At 59.3% G+C, this 20,935-nt stretch overlaps 1 protein-coding gene across 1 annotated transcript in view; it reads left to right on the forward strand.

The window, feature by feature from the left end:
- Nucleotides 1-20,935, forward strand: part of COL7A1 (collagen type VII alpha 1 chain) — a 31,081-nt gene that overhangs the window by 5,935 nt on the left and 4,211 nt on the right. The window contains exons 18-105 of the mRNA XM_033133089.1: nucleotides 62-205; nucleotides 543-668; nucleotides 769-915; nucleotides 1,138-1,260; nucleotides 1,630-1,776; nucleotides 2,010-2,144; nucleotides 2,229-2,375; nucleotides 2,457-2,593; nucleotides 2,844-2,970; nucleotides 3,056-3,202; nucleotides 3,289-3,443; nucleotides 3,560-3,595; nucleotides 3,677-3,703; nucleotides 3,797-3,841; nucleotides 3,917-3,979; nucleotides 4,415-4,486; nucleotides 4,582-4,617; nucleotides 4,774-4,809; nucleotides 4,986-5,057; nucleotides 5,170-5,247; nucleotides 5,478-5,504; nucleotides 5,586-5,639; nucleotides 5,755-5,817; nucleotides 5,909-5,968; nucleotides 6,085-6,120; nucleotides 6,310-6,354; nucleotides 6,433-6,468; nucleotides 6,837-6,881; nucleotides 6,965-7,000; nucleotides 7,123-7,155; nucleotides 7,505-7,537; nucleotides 7,694-7,747; nucleotides 7,827-7,886; nucleotides 7,983-8,018; nucleotides 8,117-8,197; nucleotides 8,298-8,333; nucleotides 8,529-8,573; nucleotides 8,833-8,904; nucleotides 9,136-9,180; nucleotides 9,406-9,432; nucleotides 9,647-9,676; nucleotides 9,807-9,887; nucleotides 9,963-9,998; nucleotides 10,074-10,109; nucleotides 10,184-10,264; nucleotides 10,517-10,552; nucleotides 10,950-11,012; nucleotides 11,099-11,143; nucleotides 12,166-12,201; nucleotides 12,275-12,310; nucleotides 12,422-12,517; nucleotides 12,635-12,670; nucleotides 12,741-12,776; nucleotides 12,881-12,928; nucleotides 13,260-13,295; nucleotides 13,410-13,532; nucleotides 13,616-13,816; nucleotides 13,914-13,949; nucleotides 14,028-14,081; nucleotides 14,265-14,315; nucleotides 14,392-14,436; nucleotides 14,534-14,596; nucleotides 14,741-14,785; nucleotides 15,130-15,165; nucleotides 15,297-15,332; nucleotides 15,471-15,515; nucleotides 15,735-15,767; nucleotides 15,847-15,909; nucleotides 16,011-16,046; nucleotides 16,126-16,206; nucleotides 16,336-16,404; nucleotides 16,521-16,556; nucleotides 16,633-16,674; nucleotides 16,833-16,877; nucleotides 16,967-17,011; nucleotides 17,651-17,686; nucleotides 17,769-17,828; nucleotides 18,064-18,171; nucleotides 18,346-18,417; nucleotides 18,567-18,602; nucleotides 18,785-18,844; nucleotides 18,967-19,011; nucleotides 19,231-19,266; nucleotides 19,380-19,415; nucleotides 19,493-19,549; nucleotides 19,697-19,768; nucleotides 20,297-20,368; nucleotides 20,609-20,644. Coding sequence (XP_032988980.1) covers nucleotides 62-205; nucleotides 543-668; nucleotides 769-915; nucleotides 1,138-1,260; nucleotides 1,630-1,776; nucleotides 2,010-2,144; nucleotides 2,229-2,375; nucleotides 2,457-2,593; nucleotides 2,844-2,970; nucleotides 3,056-3,202; nucleotides 3,289-3,443; nucleotides 3,560-3,595; nucleotides 3,677-3,703; nucleotides 3,797-3,841; nucleotides 3,917-3,979; nucleotides 4,415-4,486; nucleotides 4,582-4,617; nucleotides 4,774-4,809; nucleotides 4,986-5,057; nucleotides 5,170-5,247; nucleotides 5,478-5,504; nucleotides 5,586-5,639; nucleotides 5,755-5,817; nucleotides 5,909-5,968; nucleotides 6,085-6,120; nucleotides 6,310-6,354; nucleotides 6,433-6,468; nucleotides 6,837-6,881; nucleotides 6,965-7,000; nucleotides 7,123-7,155; nucleotides 7,505-7,537; nucleotides 7,694-7,747; nucleotides 7,827-7,886; nucleotides 7,983-8,018; nucleotides 8,117-8,197; nucleotides 8,298-8,333; nucleotides 8,529-8,573; nucleotides 8,833-8,904; nucleotides 9,136-9,180; nucleotides 9,406-9,432; nucleotides 9,647-9,676; nucleotides 9,807-9,887; nucleotides 9,963-9,998; nucleotides 10,074-10,109; nucleotides 10,184-10,264; nucleotides 10,517-10,552; nucleotides 10,950-11,012; nucleotides 11,099-11,143; nucleotides 12,166-12,201; nucleotides 12,275-12,310; nucleotides 12,422-12,517; nucleotides 12,635-12,670; nucleotides 12,741-12,776; nucleotides 12,881-12,928; nucleotides 13,260-13,295; nucleotides 13,410-13,532; nucleotides 13,616-13,816; nucleotides 13,914-13,949; nucleotides 14,028-14,081; nucleotides 14,265-14,315; nucleotides 14,392-14,436; nucleotides 14,534-14,596; nucleotides 14,741-14,785; nucleotides 15,130-15,165; nucleotides 15,297-15,332; nucleotides 15,471-15,515; nucleotides 15,735-15,767; nucleotides 15,847-15,909; nucleotides 16,011-16,046; nucleotides 16,126-16,206; nucleotides 16,336-16,404; nucleotides 16,521-16,556; nucleotides 16,633-16,674; nucleotides 16,833-16,877; nucleotides 16,967-17,011; nucleotides 17,651-17,686; nucleotides 17,769-17,828; nucleotides 18,064-18,171; nucleotides 18,346-18,417; nucleotides 18,567-18,602; nucleotides 18,785-18,844; nucleotides 18,967-19,011; nucleotides 19,231-19,266; nucleotides 19,380-19,415; nucleotides 19,493-19,549; nucleotides 19,697-19,768; nucleotides 20,297-20,368; nucleotides 20,609-20,644 — 5,567 coding nt within the window. The remainder of the gene's footprint in view (nucleotides 1-61; nucleotides 206-542; nucleotides 669-768; nucleotides 916-1,137; nucleotides 1,261-1,629; nucleotides 1,777-2,009; nucleotides 2,145-2,228; nucleotides 2,376-2,456; nucleotides 2,594-2,843; nucleotides 2,971-3,055; nucleotides 3,203-3,288; nucleotides 3,444-3,559; nucleotides 3,596-3,676; nucleotides 3,704-3,796; nucleotides 3,842-3,916; nucleotides 3,980-4,414; nucleotides 4,487-4,581; nucleotides 4,618-4,773; nucleotides 4,810-4,985; nucleotides 5,058-5,169; nucleotides 5,248-5,477; nucleotides 5,505-5,585; nucleotides 5,640-5,754; nucleotides 5,818-5,908; nucleotides 5,969-6,084; nucleotides 6,121-6,309; nucleotides 6,355-6,432; nucleotides 6,469-6,836; nucleotides 6,882-6,964; nucleotides 7,001-7,122; nucleotides 7,156-7,504; nucleotides 7,538-7,693; nucleotides 7,748-7,826; nucleotides 7,887-7,982; nucleotides 8,019-8,116; nucleotides 8,198-8,297; nucleotides 8,334-8,528; nucleotides 8,574-8,832; nucleotides 8,905-9,135; nucleotides 9,181-9,405; nucleotides 9,433-9,646; nucleotides 9,677-9,806; nucleotides 9,888-9,962; nucleotides 9,999-10,073; nucleotides 10,110-10,183; nucleotides 10,265-10,516; nucleotides 10,553-10,949; nucleotides 11,013-11,098; nucleotides 11,144-12,165; nucleotides 12,202-12,274; nucleotides 12,311-12,421; nucleotides 12,518-12,634; nucleotides 12,671-12,740; nucleotides 12,777-12,880; nucleotides 12,929-13,259; nucleotides 13,296-13,409; nucleotides 13,533-13,615; nucleotides 13,817-13,913; nucleotides 13,950-14,027; nucleotides 14,082-14,264; nucleotides 14,316-14,391; nucleotides 14,437-14,533; nucleotides 14,597-14,740; nucleotides 14,786-15,129; nucleotides 15,166-15,296; nucleotides 15,333-15,470; nucleotides 15,516-15,734; nucleotides 15,768-15,846; nucleotides 15,910-16,010; nucleotides 16,047-16,125; nucleotides 16,207-16,335; nucleotides 16,405-16,520; nucleotides 16,557-16,632; nucleotides 16,675-16,832; nucleotides 16,878-16,966; nucleotides 17,012-17,650; nucleotides 17,687-17,768; nucleotides 17,829-18,063; nucleotides 18,172-18,345; nucleotides 18,418-18,566; nucleotides 18,603-18,784; nucleotides 18,845-18,966; nucleotides 19,012-19,230; nucleotides 19,267-19,379; nucleotides 19,416-19,492; nucleotides 19,550-19,696; nucleotides 19,769-20,296; nucleotides 20,369-20,608; nucleotides 20,645-20,935) is intronic.

Consider the following 20,935-nt stretch of genomic DNA (forward strand, 5'->3'; position numbering starts at 1 on the left):
GGTGGGGCACTGGAGGGCAAAGTCTGACTAGCCCTGGAGCTGCCTCCATCCTCACTTCCAGGCCCAGAGAGATCGCAGTTGGTTTCTGGGGAAGCCACGATGGCTGAACTGGATGGGCTGGAGCCAGGTACTGAGTACCTGGTGCACGTGTGGGCCCACGTGGCTGGTGTGGAGGGGACCCCTGCTTCTCTGGTTGTGAAGACCGGTGAGTGGCCCCTGGCCAGCTGCTACCCACATCTCACTGGCTACTGCACCCTGCTGTGTATTCCTGACTGCTCCAGCTGCCCACTCCATCACTACTCAGTAACTTCTCTTCCCACACTGACCCCACATTGACTAAGTGTCCACACACAGTGACCACACTGCCTGCTCCTAGGCACTGGCCTCACCGCCTCCCTCTCATGGCTTTCCTACACTGATCTGTCCACGCTAACCTCGTGCTGAACTTCAGATCTCCCTGTGTTGCCCAGGCCTGCACTACCATTCTGTTTTCTGCCAGCCATCTGGTGGTCCCTGACGCCTTACCCTGCCTCTGCCCCCAGACCCTGTGCCGGTGGGCAGTGTGTCAAAGCTGCAGATCCTGAACGCTTCCAGTGATGTTCTGCGGATCACCTGGGTGGGGGTCCCTGGAGCCACAGCCTACAGACTGGCCTGGGGCCAGAGTGAAGGTATGCTTCCTTAACCCCGCCTTTGTCCTCCCTGCTCAGGACTGTCCCCTCTGGTCAGCCACCCCCACCCCTAACCGTTGCCCCATGTTCGCCTGGCCAGGTGGCCCCACGAGACAACAGATGCTCCCCGGAAACACGGACTCCGCAGAAATACGGGGCCTGGAAGGCGGAGTCAGCTACTCGGTGCGAGTGACTGCACTGGTCGGGGACCGTGAGGGAGCACCTGTCTCCATTGTCGTCACCACACGTAGGCGGAGCTTGGGCTGGGGCGAGCCTTGGATTGGTGGCCTGGACGGTTCGGAGGCGGGGTTTGGAATAGGGACCAGCGATTGGTAGTAAGCCTGTGGGGGCGGGGTCTGAGGGCCTACAACCTGGGATAGGCAGAGGCGGCGCGTGTTCCCGGGTTGGTCAGGGATTGGCGCAGGGACGAGGGAGCGGAGCCTCCCTAATTTCTGTGCTTTCGCTCAAGCGCCTGAAGTTCCGCCGGCCCTGGAGACCCTTCGTGTAGTGCAGCGAGGGGAGCACTCGCTGAGGTTGCGCTGGCAACCGGTGTCCGGGGCGCACGGCTACCGTCTGCGTTGGCGACCTGAGGGTGAGAAGTGTCCCCGGTCGGGGGTTAGGGACCACTGGGGATAGGGCCGTGGGCGGGGTCGCCAAGTGGGCGAGGTCAGTGAAAGTGGGCAGGGTCTGTCAGTTGGGTCTGCGACCTTCCGGAGATTAGTCAACTAGGTGGGTGAGATCAGTGAGGGTCATTTGGGCAAAGTCAGTAAAATGGTAGGGTCAGCGAGGATAGGGACTGTCAAGCAGGAGGGTGGAACTGGTTATCAAGGGTCAGTCAGTGAGGCTGGCGGGGTCATCGTCAGAAAGGTAGGTGAGGGTCAGTGAGGTGGGCGTGGCCATTAATGCCGGGCTGTAGCATCCTCCCACGTGCCTCCAGCCCCAAGCCTCACATTTGCCCCAGGTGGCCAGGAACAGTCCCGGGTTCTGGGGCCAGAGCTCAGCAGCTATGAACTGGACGGGCTGGAGCCAGCGACCCCATACCGCATATGGCTGAGTGTCTTGTGGCCGGCCGGAGAAGGGCCCCCCACCGAAGTGACTGCATACACTGGTGAGCCCAGAGGGCCCCCTTCCCTGGTGTGCTCTTCCCCCCACTGGTGACCTCCCTGATTTCCTGCACTCCTCCTGTAGCCACTCTATCACTTCTGACTCTGGGGTGACCTCCGTATGACTTACCATGACACTTCCTTCACTAAAATGAACCTGCCCTAGGATCTCCTTAGATCTCTCCCCTCTGGATTCTCAGGACAGATTCTAATCCCTGGTCTTTAATCCCGCCTTCAGAGTCACCTCGTGTCCCAAGCACTGAACTACGTGTGGTAGACACCTCAGTTGACTCAGTGACTCTGGCCTGGACCCCAGTGTCTGGTGTATCAAGCTACATCCTATCCTGGCGGCCACTAAGACGCCCTGGCCAAGGTGAAGGGGAGGCCAGGGTCGGGGTGGGCTGGCGGTGGGACTCCATGGAGGGCCTCCTGTTTCACTGAGTTCTGTCCTCTGCAGAAATGCCTGGGACCTCACAGACACTTCCAGGAATCTCGAGCTCCCAGCAGGTGACAGGGCTGGAGCCTGGCATCGACTACATCTTCACCCTGACACCCATCCGGGAGGGTGTACAGGGTCCTAAGGCCACTGTCACACAGAGCCCAAGTATGGTGGGCACAGTGGGAGGGGACTAAGGCTGTAGTTAGATGGGCTGACCATTTTAGTAACTCAGCCTCCTTCCTGCAGTGTGTCCCCATGGCCTGATGGACGTGGTGTTCCTGCTGCACACCACTCGGGACAATGCTGATCGTTCAGAGGCTGTAAAGCGAGCTCTGGGGCGTCTGGTGTCTGCACTTGGGCCCCTTGGGCCACATGCAGTCCAGGTTTGGCCCTAGAGGCAGCCATACCCCTACTTGTCCCTGCCCTTCTCCACCCTGGACTCCACAGTAGCTACAATCTCCGTACCCTACCATTGGTTCCAGGCTTTCTGCCAGTCCTTCCCCAGGCTCCAGATCGAACCTGCTGCTTGGCTCCCCATCCTTCCATCACTGCTACCCCTAATAGTTCGGGTTTCATCATGTACCCAGGCTCTGTGTCTCCACTTCCCCCACCCCAGTTCTGTGTCCCCCCCAGGTTGGCCTCCTGTCCTACAATCACCGGCCCTCTCCGCTATTCCCGCTGAACAGCTCCCATGACCCTGGCGCCATCCTGCAGAAGATCCGCGATATCCCCTACGTGGACCCAAATGGGAACAATCTGGGTAAGGACTGCAGTGGACACGGACTCTTGGGGCTTTTCCATTGGGAGCTCAGTGCCTCTGGGTTCTGACATGACTTTCTTACCAGGCACAGCCGTGAGTGCAGCTCACAAATACCTGTTGGCACCAGATGCTCCTGGACGCCGCCGGCAAGTGCCAGGGGTGATGGTTCTGCTAGTAAACGAGCCCTTGAGAGGTGACATCTTCAACCCTATCCGCGAGGTCCAGGCTGCTGGTGAGGAGTAGGGCTGGTGGACGTGGAAGCTGGCACAGGGCTGGCCCCAGCAGGGTTGTCATGCAAGCTGCTGGACCCCTCCTTAGGGCTGAAAGTGATGATCCTGGGCCTGGTGGGAGCTGACCCAGAACAGCTGCGGCGTGTGGTGCCAGGCATGCTCCCTGTCCAGACCTTTTTTGCCGTGGATGATGGTCCAAGCTTGGATCAGGCAGTCAATAGTTTGGCAACAATCCTGTGTCAGGTAGCTTTGGCCATTCCGGTTTGGAAGGGGCTTCTGGGGTACTAGGGCGTGGAGAGGAGGGGGTCTGGGGGCTCTTGGTAGAACTGCCTGGCCTCAAGCAGACCTTGTGTCCACAGCCACAGACAGAGCCTTGCTCGGTGCATTGTCCAAAGGTAAGTGTCCAGGGTTAAGGGGTGGGCAAAGGCCACACCTATGGTTAGCCACTCTGACCCGTGTCCAAAATCTTTCCCCAGGGCCAGAAGGGGGAACCTGGAGAGATGGTGAGTGGCCCTGGTGGAGGGTAGAGAATGGGTTGGGGGTCAGGGGGCAGGGGGAAGGCTGGCAGCACAGGGCTCACTGACCACCCTTCCTAGGGCCTGAAAGGACAAGCTGGGCCTCCTGGCACCCCCGGCCTCCCGGTGAGTGCCTCCCCACACCTGTCTTCTCTGCCCTAACTGGCATATACAGCCTCCTTACCTGTTCTCTCTGCTCAGGGCAGGATCGGTGCTCCTGGCCCCCAGGGGCCCCCAGGAAGTTCCATTGCAAAGGGCGAGAGGGTGAGTGTGGAGACCACTGTGGTTCCCCTAAGGCACTCCTCGATGTTTCCTCAGGGGTTTTAGAAGAGAAGGAAAGAGCAGAGTTAGAACCACAGGGTATTTCTAGAAGCCGAGCTGGATACTATGAAGCCCACCATAGCCTGGGGAAAGGTCTGAAGTAGGAAGGCCAGTGGGATTTTGAGATTCCCTGGAGAGCCTGGGTGGGAGTTCTAAGTCCTTGAGGTGGAGAGGCCCCCTGTCTCATCACTGGCCTGGTGCTGGTTCAGGCTCCATCCAGCTCAAAGAGGCCATGTCTCTGTTCCGCTGCTCTACCCCCAACAACACTTGGGGGCCTATGGGGTGAGGACTCCAGATGAAGAATAGTCTGGGCTCCTCCAGCAAGTCAGGGACACTGAGGAAGGGTCCCTTCCTACCCTGACCTCTTTGCCTCCTTAGGGTTACCCTGGGGCAGGTGGAGCTCCAGGCAGCCCCGGCCTCCCTGGGACGCCTGGAACGCCTGGCCCAAAGGTGAGTGAGGCTTGCCCTTGTAGGTCACGTGGTGGAACACTTTGCTTCAGTGGGTGGGGCGGTCTGACTGTCCTGACTCTGGCCTCCATTTACAGGGCTCCCCAGGGTGGCCTGGCTCTCCTGGTGAACCGGTAAGTTTGCTGTTCCTTCTTTGCTCTCCCAGCATCTTCCTAGAGTTCTTTCTGCAGAGTGAAGACCTGGGGTGGTGGGGCAGTTTTGGCCCGTAGGGGCCCACCCTGTGATGCACCTGAGACCAAGCATCATCCTTTGCTCTGTTTTGTCCTCAGGGAGAGCGAGGGCCTCGAGGCCCGAAGGGGGAGCCGGTAGGTGAAGGGGGAAGGGAGGGAGTCAGGATGTCCCAGGGAGGAGCAGGCTTGCCCCAGGCCAGACTCTGTGCAGGGCCTGAGGTGTGATAAGGAGTAGCGGGCACCTCTCGGGGCTTCTCCCACCTCAAAGCTTCCATACCCTGAACCCTGCCCACTGTTCTCTGCCCTTGTAGGGAGAGCCTGGACGAGTCACTGGGGGTGATGGCCCAGGGCTTCCTGGGCCGAAAGGGGACCCTGGACCTCCGGTAAGTTCTAGGGTATGTGGGGGCAAGTGATGTGTGGTAGGGGTACCAATAGGAAGCGTGGCGAAAGGAGGGGTCTGTGGGGTTGTTTTTTACACTTTGTCTCTTCGATCAGGGCCCTCCTGGATCTCATGGCCCATTGGGAGACCCAGGACCCCGTGGTCCCCCAGGACTTCCTGGAACAGCTGTGAAGGTGACAACATGACCCCATATGGTCTCATGACCTTCATGTGATCCAGTGACCTGGTGACTCCATTTGAACCCTACTGGTTGCTCTGAGCCCCTGTGAACCCTTGAGCCCCCATGACTTCTCAGTTCCTCCATGACCTTTGTGATCTAATGGACCCCATGACCCTCATTCCTCCTGTATCTTGGGGAGTGGAGGTGTGGTCCAGGGTCATGAGGTCATGATCTGTCTTCCAGGGTGACAAAGGCGATCGTGGGGAGCGGGTAAGTGAGGGGCAAGTTAGGCAGGGGGTGGCTTGGAGTCTGATTCTCCCCGCTGTCCCCTGACCTGCTATTCTCTCCCAGGGTCCCCCTGGACCAGATATGGACGGCAGTGCTCCAGGGGATCCCGGGCTGCCGGTGAGGCCTGGGGACCATGCTCAGTGGTGTAAATAGAGGGGCTAGGGGCTCTGCCGAGGCAATGGATGGGTGCTGGGCCAGTAGGGGGCTCACATTTTTACTCACCTCCTCCTAGGGTCTTCCTGGAAGCCCCGGACTCCCAGGCCCAATTGGCCCCTCTGGAAAGAAAGGAGAAAAGGTAAGAGACCTTGTCTCTTGGTGTCCCAGTTCTGGGGCACGGGGCTCTGGGTGCTGAGGTGCAGAGCCTTCTTCATCTGTTTCTCCTTCAGGGTGACTGTGAGGATGGAGCCCCAGGCCTCCCAGGACAACCTGGGCCCCCGGGTGAGCGGGTGAGTATAGGACCAGGGCTTCTGAGTGTGGTGGGCATAGCTCCAGCCCCAACCCGCAGCCATCAACCTTTTACTCCATCCTTATGCTCACCCCCAAATCTCTGAACCCCTTCCAGGGCCTACGGGGACCTCCTGGAGACGTTGGCCCCAAAGTAAGTGCCATTTTAGGAGAGGTCTGGTACGAGGATGACACACTGGGACCTCTATAGGATTAGGGGAGGTGGGAGGATCAGGAGATAAGGCTTCTCTTCAGTCAGAGGTTCTGGTTTCAGAGGAGGGATGAAACACCTAGTCTGGGGTTCAACAGTGAAGGCCCCCCGCTTCTGTCTCTCTCCCCTCAGGGTGACCGAGGATTGCAAGGGGCTGTAGGTGAGACGGGAGAGAAGGTAAGTGCAGCCTGGGGGCTCTCAGGGCCCTGAGGGGTCTGGAACCAGACTCAGCTCTGACCCGCTCTATTCCATCAGGGTGAACGCGGATCCCCTGGCCCAGGAGGACCCCAGGTGAGCCCACTGACCCCAATGCCAGTGCCACTGACCTGCGCTCTGGGCCCTCCTAGTTCTGACTTCTTGCCCTTGACCTCCACTGCCCCTGCCCCTTGATCTCTCCTCACATGACTCCTAATTCCTGCTGATGCAGGTTTTAATCTTCAACCCCAAGGAACTACTTTTAGCTTTCTCACCCTGCGGAACCGACCTTGACTTCCACGGACCTGGGCTTTTTGAACCTGCCTGCTAAGTTTGACCCCTGCCGACCTAAACCCTGATCTTCCGTGACCCCTGTCCAGTCCCACTCCCAACCTCTAGCCCTTGTTTGCCACAATTGCCCTGCCCCCACTGCCTGGATCAGCATTTCTGCTCCTTGTCCCCAGGGGCTGCCGGGAGTTGCTGGGCATCCTGGAGTCGAGGGTCCTGAAGTGAGTTTGTGGCTGTGGTGGGACCAGGAGTGAGGCTTTCACGTGTTCCTCCTCCCCTGGGCTCACGCTTTCTCCATGTGCAGGGGCCACCAGGACCCACTGGCCGCCGAGGAGAGAAGGTGGGTCCTGGGCTGGGGTACAGTGTCACCCCTATAGCAGGGATTGTGGCAGGTGAGACACTGGGACCTTGGGTTCCTAGATGGGTCTCTGACCCATCCCTGCCTCTATCCTTTCTCCACAGGGGGAGCCTGGCCGCCCTGGGGATCCTGCTGTGGTGAGTGAGGGGGAATGGGGCTCTGAGCACAGCACAGCCCCTCAAGCAGTAGTGACCCACCTGGAAGCCAGTGTCTCCATAACCTTGGGACCCTGGGTGGGCTCCGAGCTCTGTGACTCTCCTTATGCTATAACATGCCTCTTGGTCCCTGGTATGATCTTTGACCCCGTGACCCACGTACAGGTCATGAACTCCGTGTAACCCCTGCCTAGCTCCCAGCGGTGACTCTGAGCTCTGTGCAGAGATCGAACTCTAACGTCCGGTTCTGTATAACCCCATCCCCAATCAAGGCTGTAGTACTGTGATTCCCCAGGCCGGGCCAAGCTGTGTCTGCCCTGTTTGTTTTCAGGGACCTACTGGTGCTGGAGTCAAAGGAGAGAAGGTAAATCTGGAGAGAATGAAGGGAGGCTTTCACAGTTGAGGTCAAGGTCATAAGGTCTGCCTAGAGGCCCCTGGAGGTCTGAGGGTTGTGGCATGATTGCTGTGTGGTGAGGCTCATGGAACCTGGGGCTGCTGCTGATGGTTTTTTCACCTCCAGGGAGAGGTGGGGCCCACTGGACCCAAAGGAGCTACCGGAGTCAAAGGGGAGCCAGTGAGTACAGGGAAAGTGTTTGGGGGTGCAGAACAGGTAAAGGTCTTGTCCCCTTGACTTTCGATCCTTCCATCCGCAGGGCCCACCTGGCTTGGTTCTTCCTGGAGATCCTGGCCCAAAGGGAGACCCTGGAAACCGGGTGAATAAATATGGGGATAGGGAGTGTGACGGAAGAAGATGAGGTGCTGCCTGGGAGCCCCAACTAAGTCTTGTCTCTCCTCCCCATGTCCTGCAGGGCCCCATTGGCCTCACTGGCAGAGCAGGACCCCCAGTGAGTACCTGTGACTTTGGGTACAGGTACAGTAATGTCAAGGTTTCTGGGCTCACTTTTCCTCAAGGGCTGGCCACTATATCTTGCGTCCTCCACAGGGTGACTCAGGGCCTCCTGGAGAGAAGGGAGACCCTGGGCGGCCCGGCCCCGCAGGACCTATCGGCCCCCGAGGACGAGATGTAAGAAGGCCAGATTGGGGGAGTTCTTGGGGATGAGGAGTAGGGTGTTGCCGGCATCACTGGGGGTCTTGGGACCAGGGCTGACTTTCATGTCTCACAGGGTGAAGCTGGAGAGAAAGGTGACGAAGGCCCCCCGGTGAGATTCCTTTCCAATGTGCTTTCTGATTCTTTACCCTTGAACTGTGATCCCTGGGCAGGGAGCTCCACCAGGTCATTCAGTCCAACCCCCTGCATCCTGCCCAGCTGGTGCCCAGGCCCTTCTCTGTCCCCACTCCCTGAGTTAGTCTGAGCCTAACTCACCTGCTCAGTGTGGCTTTCTCTCCATCACCAGGGTGACCCAGGTTTGCCTGGAAAAACTGGCGAGCGTGGCATTCGGGTGAGGCTTGGCAGGGAGAAGTAAGGGGGTGATGGGAGAACCTCTAGGAGGTGGGCATGAAGGTGATGGGACACTCTGAGGGAGAAAGGGTGATGGGAGAGTCTGGAGGGAGGTGACGGGGACTCGCAGGGAGGCGTGTGGTGATGGGAAACGCTGGCATGACTTTTGGGGTAGCAGGGAAGCTGGGACAATATGAGGGGTCATGGGGAAGGCTGCAGAATGCTGGGAGGGTTTGTCTCAGACCAGCTGTTCTTCCCAGGGGACACCTGGAGCTCGGGGACCTGTGGGTGAGAAGGGAGACCAGGGAGAACCTGGAGAGGATGGACGGAACGTGAGTACTAACCTCTGACCCCGACCTTAACCTCATCTTCAACCCCCAACCCTCCAACTCCCAGCCCCCGATCCTGCCACCCCACCCCACACCCTCGCAATCCTCATTTCCTGTGACCCCTTCCTCTCAACCCCCAAAGGTTACCAGGATCCCCATGAGTCCTTAGGGTACGTCCAAAGGGTCCCAAAACTGCTGCCTAAATTCTGTCCCTGACCCTCTGACTTCCTGCAGGGCAGCCCTGGACCAGCTGGACCCAAGGGTGACCGTGGGGACCCGGTGAGTAGTGCTGGTGTTCTGGGCTCAGGAGGGATGGAGATTTCCAGTGGTCAGCACCCATATACTAGGGAGCCGAGGTCAAGGTGGGGAGCACTGATGGCCGCCTCCAGGCCTGACCTGCCTCCTGGGGGTTGGCATTGGGGTGCTGCAGAGAATCTGGGAGGGCAAACCTGAGCTGTGCCCTGGAACCTCAGGGCTCCTGTTGACAATTATTTCCTTTCCCAGGGACCTCCAGGACCCCCTGGACGTCAGGTAAGGGTTGATCTGGGTCTGGTCCTCTGTCATCTCCCTCTCCTGCCCCAGTTGGCTCCACACTGTGTCCCCTCATTCCTTCTGCTGGCTCCCCCTGCCCCCCATTGCCAGCTGGTCTCTTCGTTGATCCCACAGCCCCTCAGGACCCCGTCTGCCCTCACCAGCCCACTCCCCCTTGTGAAGCCATTCATTTCACTGGTCATTCCCCCCACAGGTGGACACGGGACTTGGAGCCAGAGAGAAGGTATCAGGGTGTGTGGGTGGAGCGAAGCTGTGAGCACAGGAAGGCACCCCATTGTCTGCATGGCAGGCTCTGCCTCGGGCGTGCCTGTGGCCCGAGTGCTCTTTCCTCAACAAGCTTGTCTTTGCCACAGGGAGAGCCTGGGGACCGTGGACAGGAGGGTCCTCGGGGACCCAAGGGTGATCCCGGCACCCCTGGAGCCTCTGGGGAGAGGGTGAGTGTGGTTGGTCCCATGGGGAGGTGTGGGCCTGGGAAAGCCTGCTCTGATTTCTTCCTTCCCCATCCTCAGGGCATTGATGGACTTCGGGGGCCCCCAGGCCCACAGGTGAGTGATGTACTTTGCTCCACCAGCCTACATCCCTATCTTGCCCTCACCTCTCACTGATCTTTTTTCTTCCAGGGGGACCCAGGTGTCCGAGGCCCAGCAGGAGAAAAGGTGAGAGGTTGTGGAGATTTCTGACCGTGGGCCATCTCATCCTTTGAGGCTGCTTACCATTTTGTTTTCCTCAGGGTGACAGGGGCCCCCCTGGCCTGGATGGCCGCAGTGGGCTGGATGGGAAACCAGGAACCCCTGGCCCCCCTGGGCTTCATGTGAGTCACGCTGGTCACTGCCTGGTCACGCCCCTCCCCTCACCCCTTCGCTTGACTCCAGCCTCACCTGGCTCTTCTTGGTCTTGAGGCGCTCTGGGCCAGATGGGTTATGTGTGTCTTCTAGAGACCTGCCTGGGTGGGGGGTTACTGCCTTGTAGGCCTTGTGTTCACAGGAACTAGTGGTCCTGTCAGCAGGCAGGACCCCTGACCCCATGACCACTGTTGACTCCCTGACTTTGGGTCTCTCCTCAGGGTGCTACAGGCAAAGCTGGGGACCCAGGGAGAGATGTAAGTAAGGGGAGAGGTTAGGGTGCAGGGCAGCTCAGGGGTTCAGCGAAAATTGCCGTCAGTTCATCAGAGTCACAGCATCAGTGGGAGTAAGGGAGCTGGTCCAGGCCTGTCCTTGGGAGGGGTCCCAGTCCCTGGCAGGCAGGTTTTAGCAGGGTCCCACTTTTTGACTTTCTCTGCCCTGGGGGTGTTAGTAGTCCTCCCCCCAAGTCCTGGGGGCTCTTCCCTCAAGAATCTCAGCAGGGGCCCCCTAACCCTTGGGGTCTCTGCCTCAGGGGATCTCAATGGCACCTCCCAATTCTGGGGGTCTCTACTCTTAGTGGGGTCCTCCAAGTCCATGGGTATGCCCAGGGTGTATCTCAGTGTTCCCCTCAATCCTAGCAAAGACTTTTTCCAGGGGCTTCCAGGCCTCCGAGGAGAACAGGGACCTCCTGGCCCCCCCGGCCCCACTGGAGCACTGGTAAGTCCTAGCTTTCATGGTTCCCTTTTGCCTCCTTACTGCCCTCACTCCAATCCTGACTCCTGACCAATGATCTGTTTCCACAGGGAAAGCCAGGCGAGGATGGCAAGCCAGGCCTGAATGGGAAAAACGTGAGTGTCCAGAGCAGACACAGCAAACCGGCCGACAGATGCCAGCACATGGACACAGCCCACATGCATTGTACACATGGGGCTCACATGCAGACACTTGCCGAGACAGCCCAACACCCGTGACCTTGTGCAGACACACAGACACATCCTGAAACACTCGTCTACGCGCGCACACAAGCAGCCTCACAGACACAGTGAGTTAGGTGGACATGCTGGCTTGTGCCCAGATGGGCCGACACGTGCTAAAATAACCCACCCCGTGGCACAGGTGCAGAGCTATACACACAGACTGACAGGTGCAGACACGGGTAAAGCCGCATCAGGGACACGTGGAGACATGCTGACGCACAAACACCACCGCCCAGACTCAGATACATGCTAAGACACGGCCGCACAGACACACGGCCACACGTGGACTTGTGTTGAGACATGGTGAGACATATATCCCAGGCTCTGACATGTGACGTTTGCTGGGACATACTGACACATGCATTTATATCCACAGTCACTCGCATACATACAGCCACACACACTGAGATACACACAAGACTTGCAGTCAAGTCACACAGACAATTCTCAAGGCACCAGGGACATGCAGACACATGTCCATCTGTGCAAACCTTATAAGCCCCTGCCCATATGCAAACACAGATCAAGACGTGCAGACAGACTGAGACACCTACCCAGTGTCACCTACCGGGACACAAAGACCCATGCACAGGTACACATGCTGATATATACAGACCCAGGACACGTGGACACTCACCGCCCCCAGAGGTGCATAGATGTGGGGTTCCATCTCAGAAGCCAGAGACAGGAGGACGTGCAGTTAAGGGTCGAGGCGAGCAGATCATGCAGGCACCCCCTCAGGTGTGCACAGCTCGCTCAGAGGTCACAGCCGTGCTCTGAGACACACACGGGCTTGGAGCTGCAGTCAGTTCATCACCTGAGAGCCACCAAGATAGCGTCTTGCAGCCAGATGCCAGTGAATGTTTGGGCTGATGTGAGTCCTCTGCCCGCAGGGAGAACCTGGGGACCCCGGAGAAGACGGGAGAAAGGTAAAGCCCCTCATTTGGAATCTTCTCTGGCCTCAAATCGGGGCCATGTCTGAAGCACCTTTGTCTTCCGTAGGGAGAGAAGGGAGATTCCGGCGCCCCTGGGAGAGAAGTGAGTGCTGGAGTCTTCTGTAACCTCTAACCTATGACCGTGACCCTGTGATATATGGCTTCAATCTTTTCTGAGGTCTCAGGGTCCTGATGCTGGCTGCATCCTCCACAGGGTCACGATGGCCCCAAGGGTGAGCGTGGAGCTCCTGGTAGCCCTGGACTCCCGGGCCCCCCAGGCCTTCCAGGGCAGGTCGGCCCTCCTGGCCAGGTGAGTGTCCAGGGTCAAGTTAGAACTTGGGAGCAACAGGGGCTATTGTGTTCCCACCAGATACCCTCCCAGCGTGCCATGGTCCTGTGTGACCCTTTGTGTTCTGTCATATTTCAGGGTTTTCCTGGTGTTCCAGGAAGTCTGGGCCCCAAGGTGAGTGTGCATATGCTGGGTAGGGGTGTGGTACGGGGCATTCCCCCACCTGATCATTCTTTGTTCTCAGGGTGACCGCGGGGACAGTGGATCCAAAGGCGAACAGGTGAGGCACCCCCCTTTTCCCACGCCCAGGTAGCCACAGCACCCACATATACACATACACGCTCCACAAGCTGGGTCCAGCAGCTTGTGTCTTGGTGTCCCCAGGGCCTCCCTGGAGAGCGCGGCCTGAGAGGAGAACCTGGGAGTGTGACGGTGAGTGAAGCTGGGGAGCTGGGCCTTGACTCATGTGCGTGACCCCAGGGGCCACCTCTCTATTCCCCTGCCCCTTGCTATGAGACCCCACATGTTCTGTCCTATGTACTGGGCTGTCTGCCCTACTGGGATTCCTGTAGACTACTCTGGAGACTGGGCATTGGAGGCGTGCCAGGGAGGGGCTCCAGGGGCCTCGAGCCTCTGCAACCACGGGCTAAGGGTCTTCTGGTAGAGGCCTGAGGAAGAGGGCATGGAGGCTATTTCTGGGGACAGTGTGGGGCAGGGGCAGGGCTTCTCTGTCGACAACCCCTTATCCAGCTTGCTTTTCCAGAATGTGGAGCGGTTGCTGGAAAATATTGGCATCAAGGTAGGTTGTTTGGGGGCTGGGCGTGGGCACTGGTAGAGGCCTCATGGGGTTGGGCCAGGGCATGGGCGGGCTGCAGTAATGGGCCATGTTCCTCCCACCGCTGCTGTCACTCAGGCGTCTGCCCTGCGGGAGATTGTGGAGACCTGGGATGAGAGCTCAGGCAGCTTCCTGCCAGTGCCTGACCGGCGGCGTGGCCCCAAGGGGGACCCAGGCGAGCGGGGCCCCCCAGGCAAGGAGGTGTGTGCTGGCTGCTCAGTAGGGGGTGCCCTGTGGAGGGTGTGGTTGTACAGCCACCAGCTTCCACTCTTCTGTTCCTCTAGGGACCCATCGGCTTCTCTGGAGACCGTGGGCCAAAGGGAGATCGTGGAGACCCAGGCCCTCAGGGGCCACCTGGCCTGGCCCTTGGGGAGAGGGGCTCCCCTGGGCCTCCTGGCCTGGCCGGGGAGCCTGGAAAGCCTGGTATTCCTGGGCTCCCAGGCTCGGCTGGGGGTGTGGGAGAGCCAGGAAGGCCAGGAGAGAGGGTGAGCCTGGGGGTTGGCTGGGAGGGCCAGGGAAGTGGGGTCGGGAAGAGCTGGACTCCACAGAAACATAGCCCCCACTCTGCTGTCTGCACTCCAGGGAGAACGGGGAGAGAAAGGAGAACGCGGAGAACAGGTGAGCTGCGAAGGGCTCCATGAGGTGGGATGACCTGGAGGCTGTGCTGGAGCAGCCACGTCTCCTTCTTTCCTACAGGGCAGAGATGGCCCTCCTGGAGTCCCTGGCCCCCCCGGCCCCCCTGGCCCCAAGGTGATCACCCTAGCCCTGCACTAGGCCTGTGACTGGCTGTCACTAGGAAGCCACCATTAGTGTAGGCCCCAGAAGCTCCACGTGGTCTCTGACCCCATAACCCTCTGGGATCCTGGGATCTGGGATGACCCCTCCATGCCTCTGTGACAGACACATCTCTCCCCTATGACCTTGTGCTTGTAGGTGGCTGTAGATGAGCCAGGTCCTGGATTCCCTGGACTCAAGGGCGCTAAGGTCAGTGTGTGGGATCAACCTGGGGGCCACCCCTTGCCATGGCACCAGGGCCTGGCTTGACATGTCATCCCTACAGGGGGATCCAGGCAGTGATGGCGACCGAGGCCCCAAAGGAGACAGGGTGAGGCCTCCCCCTCCTCTATGGGGGCAAACCAGGGTGGGGTGTATGTGGGCACATGGCAGTGCCTGGGGGTTCAAGCATGACACTCTGTCTGCAGGGTGTGCCAGGCATCAAGGGGGACCGGGGAGAGCCTGGACAGAGTGGTCATGGTGGCAGCCCGGTGAGTCCTTGCCCACTGGCACATGTGTGCCAGCACATGGCTCTTACTTGCGTTGTCTGGGCTGGAGTGGGCACTGCCTGACTGTCTGGGGGGAAGCTGGGATGGGGGCCAAGGATAGCGTGGCCTGAAACCTCTTCTCTGCAGGGTCTACCAGGAGAGCGCGGCGTGGCTGGGCCTGAAGGGAAGCCGGTGAGTGGTGGCAGGACCAGCTCGGTCCAGGTTCTGGGGAAAGCTGCTCTCCACTGTGATCCGTGGTCAGTGACGGGTGTGTGCCTGTGTGCCCGGGTGCGAGTGCAGATGCATGATGTCTGGGAGGTGGCTGTGTGTGTGTGTGTGTGCACGCACACGTGCATGTGTGCGTACACACGGGAACATATGTGTTATCCATGAGTGGCCGTCCCTGGGTGTGCGTGATCTGTGCCAAGGAGCAGTGGGGGCACAGAAATGGGCCCCCCAGGCAAAGGCCTCCAGGGGGCGGGAAGAGATCCAAGTGAGGCCCAGATTGAGGCTCAGCCGCTCCCTTTTCTATCCAGGGTCCGCAAGGTCCCAGGGGGGCCCCTGGCCCGGCGGTGAGTACCCCAGAATCCTCAGCCCTTATGCTCCCATCCTGTGCCCACCTCCCACCATGGGCAGTACTGCCTCAGTTTTTCTGGTGGGGTGGGTCTGGCTCCCCCTATCAGATTCTTCCTCTCTCCAACAGGGTGGCCATGGAGACCCTGGACCACCAGGTGCCCCGGTGAGTGACAGAGCACTGGCTAGTGGGGGAGGGACAGGTGTTGGTCCCCACTGATGAGCCAGACCCTGTTTATGTTAATCTCTGAGCCCAGATGGATAACTCTGACTCTTATCCCCTGCCCTTGACACTTTTCTCTAGGGTCTCGCTGGCCCTTCGGGACCCCAGGGACCTTCTGGCCTGAAGGTGAGTATAGATATGTGCAGGTATGTGGTTGGAAGAAGGAGGAGGCTCCTTCGAGCCACGTCTGCACCAGGATAAGATCTGCCAACCTCCTGGGATGTCAATGCCTTGCAATGAGGCTGCGCGCCAAGGCGTCCCATCCCTGGGGGCTCTGCTCGTGGCCCGGGGCTGAGGAGCCTCCTGTCCATCTGTGGCCTCACTCAGTCTCTGGGTTTTCGACAGGGGGAGCCTGGAGAGACAGGACCACCAGGACGGGTGAGTGGCCCAGCTCGTGGGTCAGAGTCACAGGGAGCCAGGCGGGGTGGGCACTGCCCTGAACTTTTTCTTCTCCCAGGGCCTGCCTGGACCTACTGGACCTGTGGGACTTCCTGGCCCTCCTGGTTCTTCAGGCCTTGTGGTGAGTGAGTCCCTTCTGGCCCCAGCAGGGACACTGTATCCCTGTCCTCTGAGTCCCATGTTCTCCTGTGTCCCCCCTGACATGAAACTTCTGTCCCTCAGGGTCCTCAGGGGGCACCAGGTTTGCCTGGCCAAGTGGTGAGTTCTGAGGGTCAGGGCTGGGCTGCAGAGGTTGGGAGGCAGCGGGCAGGCCCCTGACAGAGCTCCTCCTGCTCAGGGGGAGACAGGGAAGCCGGGAGTCCCAGGTCGTGATGGTGCCAGTGGAAAAGATGGAGACAGAGGAGCCCCTGGTGTACCGGTGTGTGTTCGGAGGGGAGCATGCTGCAGGCCTGTGATGGGGCGCCTGGAGGAGGCAGAGGAGGGAGGGCTGGGACACGGGGAGAGCGCGGTGGAGAGGCACCAAGTTCCTCATGCTGCTCTGCCACAGGGTTCACCAGGTCTGCCCGGCCCTGTTGGATCTAAAGGAGAACCTGGACCCATGGGGGCCCCTGGACAGGTGATTTTTGACCCCACCTCCAGCCTAGTTTGAACCTTTCATCCAAGAGGGCAGGGGGCAGCGGGCTTGGGGAGATACGGCAGGAGGCAAGGTAACTTACTAGGCATTCCCCACAGGCTGTGATCGGGCCCCCTGGAGCAAAGGGAGAGAAGGTGAGTGTGTGGGGGGCCTGGGAAGAGGGGCCACGTGGTGGGGCCAAGGAACCCCACTGAGCCCTCTCCCTCACAGGGAGCCCCTGGAGGCCTTGCTGGAGACCTGGTGGGAGAGCCGGTGAGTGTGGAACCTCCAGAAGCATAGTGCACCCTCCCTCATGACCGTCATCGTCCACAATATGTCCCCCTTTTGACCCCAGGCTTCATGCCATCCTCCTTGAGTCTCATCTGTCTTGTCCCTGATGCCCCATGTTGCCTCCTAACCCATCTCTACAGGGAGCCAAAGGTGACCGAGGACTGCCAGGGCCACGGGGTGAGAAGGTGAGGTGGGCCTGGTCCCAGGGCCTGAGCTTGGGGCAGGGAAGGGTGAAGTTGCGTGGCCAGACCCCCTCACCACACTTTCTGTGCAGGGTGAAGCCGGCCGTGCAGGGGAGCCTGGAGACCCTGGGGAAGATGTGAGTCTGGGGTCTGGGCACGTCTGAGCCTGGATTGCGGAGTGCAATCAGGGACGTATGGGACCATTCCTGGGCCCGTGCACCTGTCTGAACCGGAGCCTGGCCGCCCATCCCTGCATTCAGGGTCCTGCTCCCGGAAGCACACACTTTGCTTCCATGTGCCAATCCTCATTCTGTTCCTTACCCTGTGTGAGCACACGTGTGCTCCTGTCTGATTTCCCAGGTCTCAGGACCCAGCGGAGTGCTTGTGTGCCTCCTTGGTCATGTTTATGCTGCCCTTTCCCCATCCTATCTGTGCTCCATATGTCTGAGTTCATGTCTGTGGTCACACCTGAGCTCCCGGGGATGGGATGTGTCTGAGTCCTGCCTCCTGTATCTGCGCTCACATGCACGGTCCCACATGTCGGTGCTCATGTGTGAGCTCCATGTGTCTGTGGTCAGGCCTGAACGTCCCTCTGTGTGTGCCCTCGTGACACCATGGTCACCTCTGAATTCCCGTGAGCCAATCCTTGGTCACATGTCTGACTTTCCATGTGTCTGCGATCACATCTGCACTCACCTGGGACTATTTTAAGGCCATATCTAAGCTCTGGGTTCATGTTCCTACCCTCTCAAGAACTGTTTATTTTGTTTTTTTAGGGTTTTAAAGGGGCTCCAGGACTCAAGGGTCAGAAGGTATGTGTGCCCCAAAGTGTCCCTTTGAGGGGTCATGGTCCTGAGACTCCCTGAGCCTGATCTGACTCCTCTTACCTTGAAGGGTGACCCAGGAATTGGGGTCCAGGGCCCCCCTGGGCAAACTGGTCCTCCAGGTCTAAAGGTAAGTCTCTGCCTTATCCCCAGTGGTAGGGGCAGTGGGCAGGGGTCCCCTGGAGGTGGGAAGAAGAAGGCATTCTTTTTTTTCAAAGATGTACTTGGTCTTATTGAATGATTCATGAATTGGGCAGCATCCCATCGAGTAAATAGAAAGGTGCTCCCGGAAGAGGGCATTCTGGGACTAGTCCTGGGAAGGGGTGCTGCTGGGACTACTCCTCCCTTTGCTGTCTCTGTTCCAGGGAGAGTTGGGCCTCCCTGGTCCCCCCGGTGCTCCTGGTATCGTCGGGTTTCCTGGTCAGCCAGGTCTTCGAGGAGAGATGGGTCAGCCAGGTGCCCCTGGAGAGCGGGTAAGGGTGCTGGGAGCAGCATGTAGGAACGTGGTGACTTCAGGACGTCTGAATCCAATAGTGGATGAGAAGAAGGGGGCCCAGGCCCTGTCGCAGGGGCTCCCAGTCTTGGGAGATAGAGGGAGAGGAGAGTTCCCATCACTCTCTACCTCTCTTACCTTATTTTTCTGTTAGGGTCTGGCCGGCCCCCCAGGGAGAGAGGGAGCTCCAGGTCCCTTGGGGCCACCTGGACCACCAGGGTCAGCGGTGAGTAGAAGTGCCCCAACCCCCCATTTGTCTGATTCCTGTGTTGGAGTCTGTTCGTGTGAGAACTTAGGCTGGGGACTATGCCACACTACTTGGTATGTGTGTGTACCTTTGAGGGGTACGGGACTGTCACCTCACTCTGTCCACAGGGAGCGCCTGGGGCCTCTGGACTCAAAGGAGATAAGGTAGAGGAGACCATGCTCCTGGCTCTTTCCTGTTCTCGTCACCCCCCTTCAACCTCCACTGACCCTGTCACTCCCTCCAGCCTCCACTGACCCTGTCACCACTTCCAACCTCCGCTGAACTCCCATGAATCTGTCCCCCACTGATTCTTGTCACTTATCACTGGTGTCTTATTGATCTCCAGGGAGACCCTGGAGTAGGGCTGCCTGGGGCCCGTGGCGAGCGTGGGGAGCCAGGTGTCCGGGTACGTACATCTTGCTCTGCAGCCACAGCCCACTGCAGGGAGCCACACTGGGCCTCCCTTTATTAACAGATCTTGCCTCTAAATCCAACTTCTGAGTCAATGAATTTAATGTCACCATCTAGGGTGAAGATGGCCACCCTGGCCAAGAGGGACCCAGAGGACTTATGGTGGGTTCCCTTGCGGAAAGCACCAGTGGTGTGACTTCATTACCTGCCTGTGCCCTTGGGATACTCTGTGCCTTCTGCCTGGTTCTCCCTGTGTACTCTCTGGTCCTTTGCCTACTCTATTCCCCTGGGGCCCCCTCAGTCCTCCCTGCCCCTTTCCTGACCTGTCTCCCTACTAGTTCCCCCCAAAGTCCCTTAATCCAGTCTTCTTCTGTCACACAGGGCCTCCCAGGCGGCCGGGGGGAACGTGGGGAGAAGGTAAGTATGAGGAGAAAAGGCTCCTGGGGTGAGTGGGGGTGGGGGATGGGTCATGTAATTCAGGACCTGGGACTTCTCCATTTGGGTGAGACTCACACTCTTCTACCCAACAGGGTGACCCTGGAACCGCAGGGCTGAAGGGTGACAGGGTGAGTGTGGGCATGGGGGAGGGCAGGGGCAAGGGGCTAAAGGTGCTCCTGACTCCTCTGACTGTCCATCCACTCAGGGTGACTCAGCTGTAATTGCGGGGCCTCCAGGGCCACGGGGTGCCAAGGGGGACATGGTGAGTGGGTCTGCTCCATGCTCAGACTGGGTCTCCCTTGGGTGTGGGAGGCACTCCTATGGGGGCTGGGCCAGGAGACCTGAGAGCGCCAATCCTCAGAGGGTGAGGGACCTCCAGCCCGACCCTGACTTCTGACCCCTGACCCAGGGTGAACGAGGGCCTCGGGGCACAGATGGCGAAAAAGGACCTCGGGGTGATAGTGGGATCCCTGGAGAGAAGGTACGGGGAAGGGGGTGGGGTACTCAAGATGGGGCCAGGAGGGGTTCCTGTGGGTTGAGAGGGCTGGATGGAGGGTCTGTGAGGCTGGGAAGGGAGGGTGGGAGGGAGGCTCTCTGGGAGTCCGCGGGGAGGGGCTCTGTAGGCCATAGTGACTGGGGCAGCTGAGCCTTTGCAGAGACCCCAAGGGTCTTGATGTGAGGTCATGAGGGAGCCTGCGGTCGGCAGCTCTATGAGAAGCCCTCTGGGACCTGGAAGCGGGCTTGTTGGGTATTAGGGGTACTCCAGGGAGGTTTAGGGGCCCAGTGGTAAGAGGGAGGGGCAGGAATCTGGGGCAAATGAGCCACTCCATGGGCCACAGCTCCCAGCTTCACCCTGCTGTATAGCATGGGCTGGGAGGGATGGGACCACTGGGGTGGCAGGTGGGAGTGGCACTGGTGAGCTCTGCCCCAGGTGGCAGGTCCCAGTCATACTCCAAGCCGCCTGCCTGGCTTGGTCCTGATTATGTCCCTCTTCTGGTCACTCCCACAGGGCACCAAGGGGGAACCTGGTGACAAGGGCTCAGCCGGGTTGCTAGGAGCACGTGGACTCACAGGACCCAAGGCAAGCCCCACCCCAGGCACAGACCCAGAGCCACATGTCACACACACATGTCCCATGGATGTCCTCTGAGTGTTGGAGGATTTCCAGCCTCCCTCACTCTTGGCCATGTGTGTGTTCACGTGGGATCTTTGTACAGCCTGGGCCCTGACCCAGAGTCACCAAGTGGCTGCACATGCAACAGTCCAGCATTGGGGACATTCACACTGAAGGGTTGCCCTCCCTGATCTGTGTTTCCCACAGGGGGAGCCTGGTGCTGTAGGATTTCCTGGTGACCCGGTAAGACGCCTACAGGCCCCTATCCCCAGGCGGTGACCTTTGGCCCTTATAGTGACCCAGTAGTCTCATGGTGTCCTCATGTTGCCAGGGGCCCCTACCTTCACAGTAACCTCTATGATCATTCCTCCCATGTGGTGACCCCCTCCCCTTGGTGACCTGTGACCCCATGGAAAACCCTGCCCTTCCAGTGACTCTGGCCGCCGGGGTGGCTTTCACCCCCATGGCGTTCCCTGTCCATTATGTCCAGACTGATTCCTTTTGATCCCTCACTGACCCCCGACTTCATAGTGA

This window comes from Rhinolophus ferrumequinum, chromosome 17 (genome assembly GCF_004115265.2).
Source record: "Rhinolophus ferrumequinum isolate MPI-CBG mRhiFer1 chromosome 17, mRhiFer1_v1.p, whole genome shotgun sequence".
In the NCBI taxonomy this organism is placed as follows: domain Eukaryota; kingdom Metazoa; phylum Chordata; class Mammalia; order Chiroptera; family Rhinolophidae; genus Rhinolophus; species Rhinolophus ferrumequinum.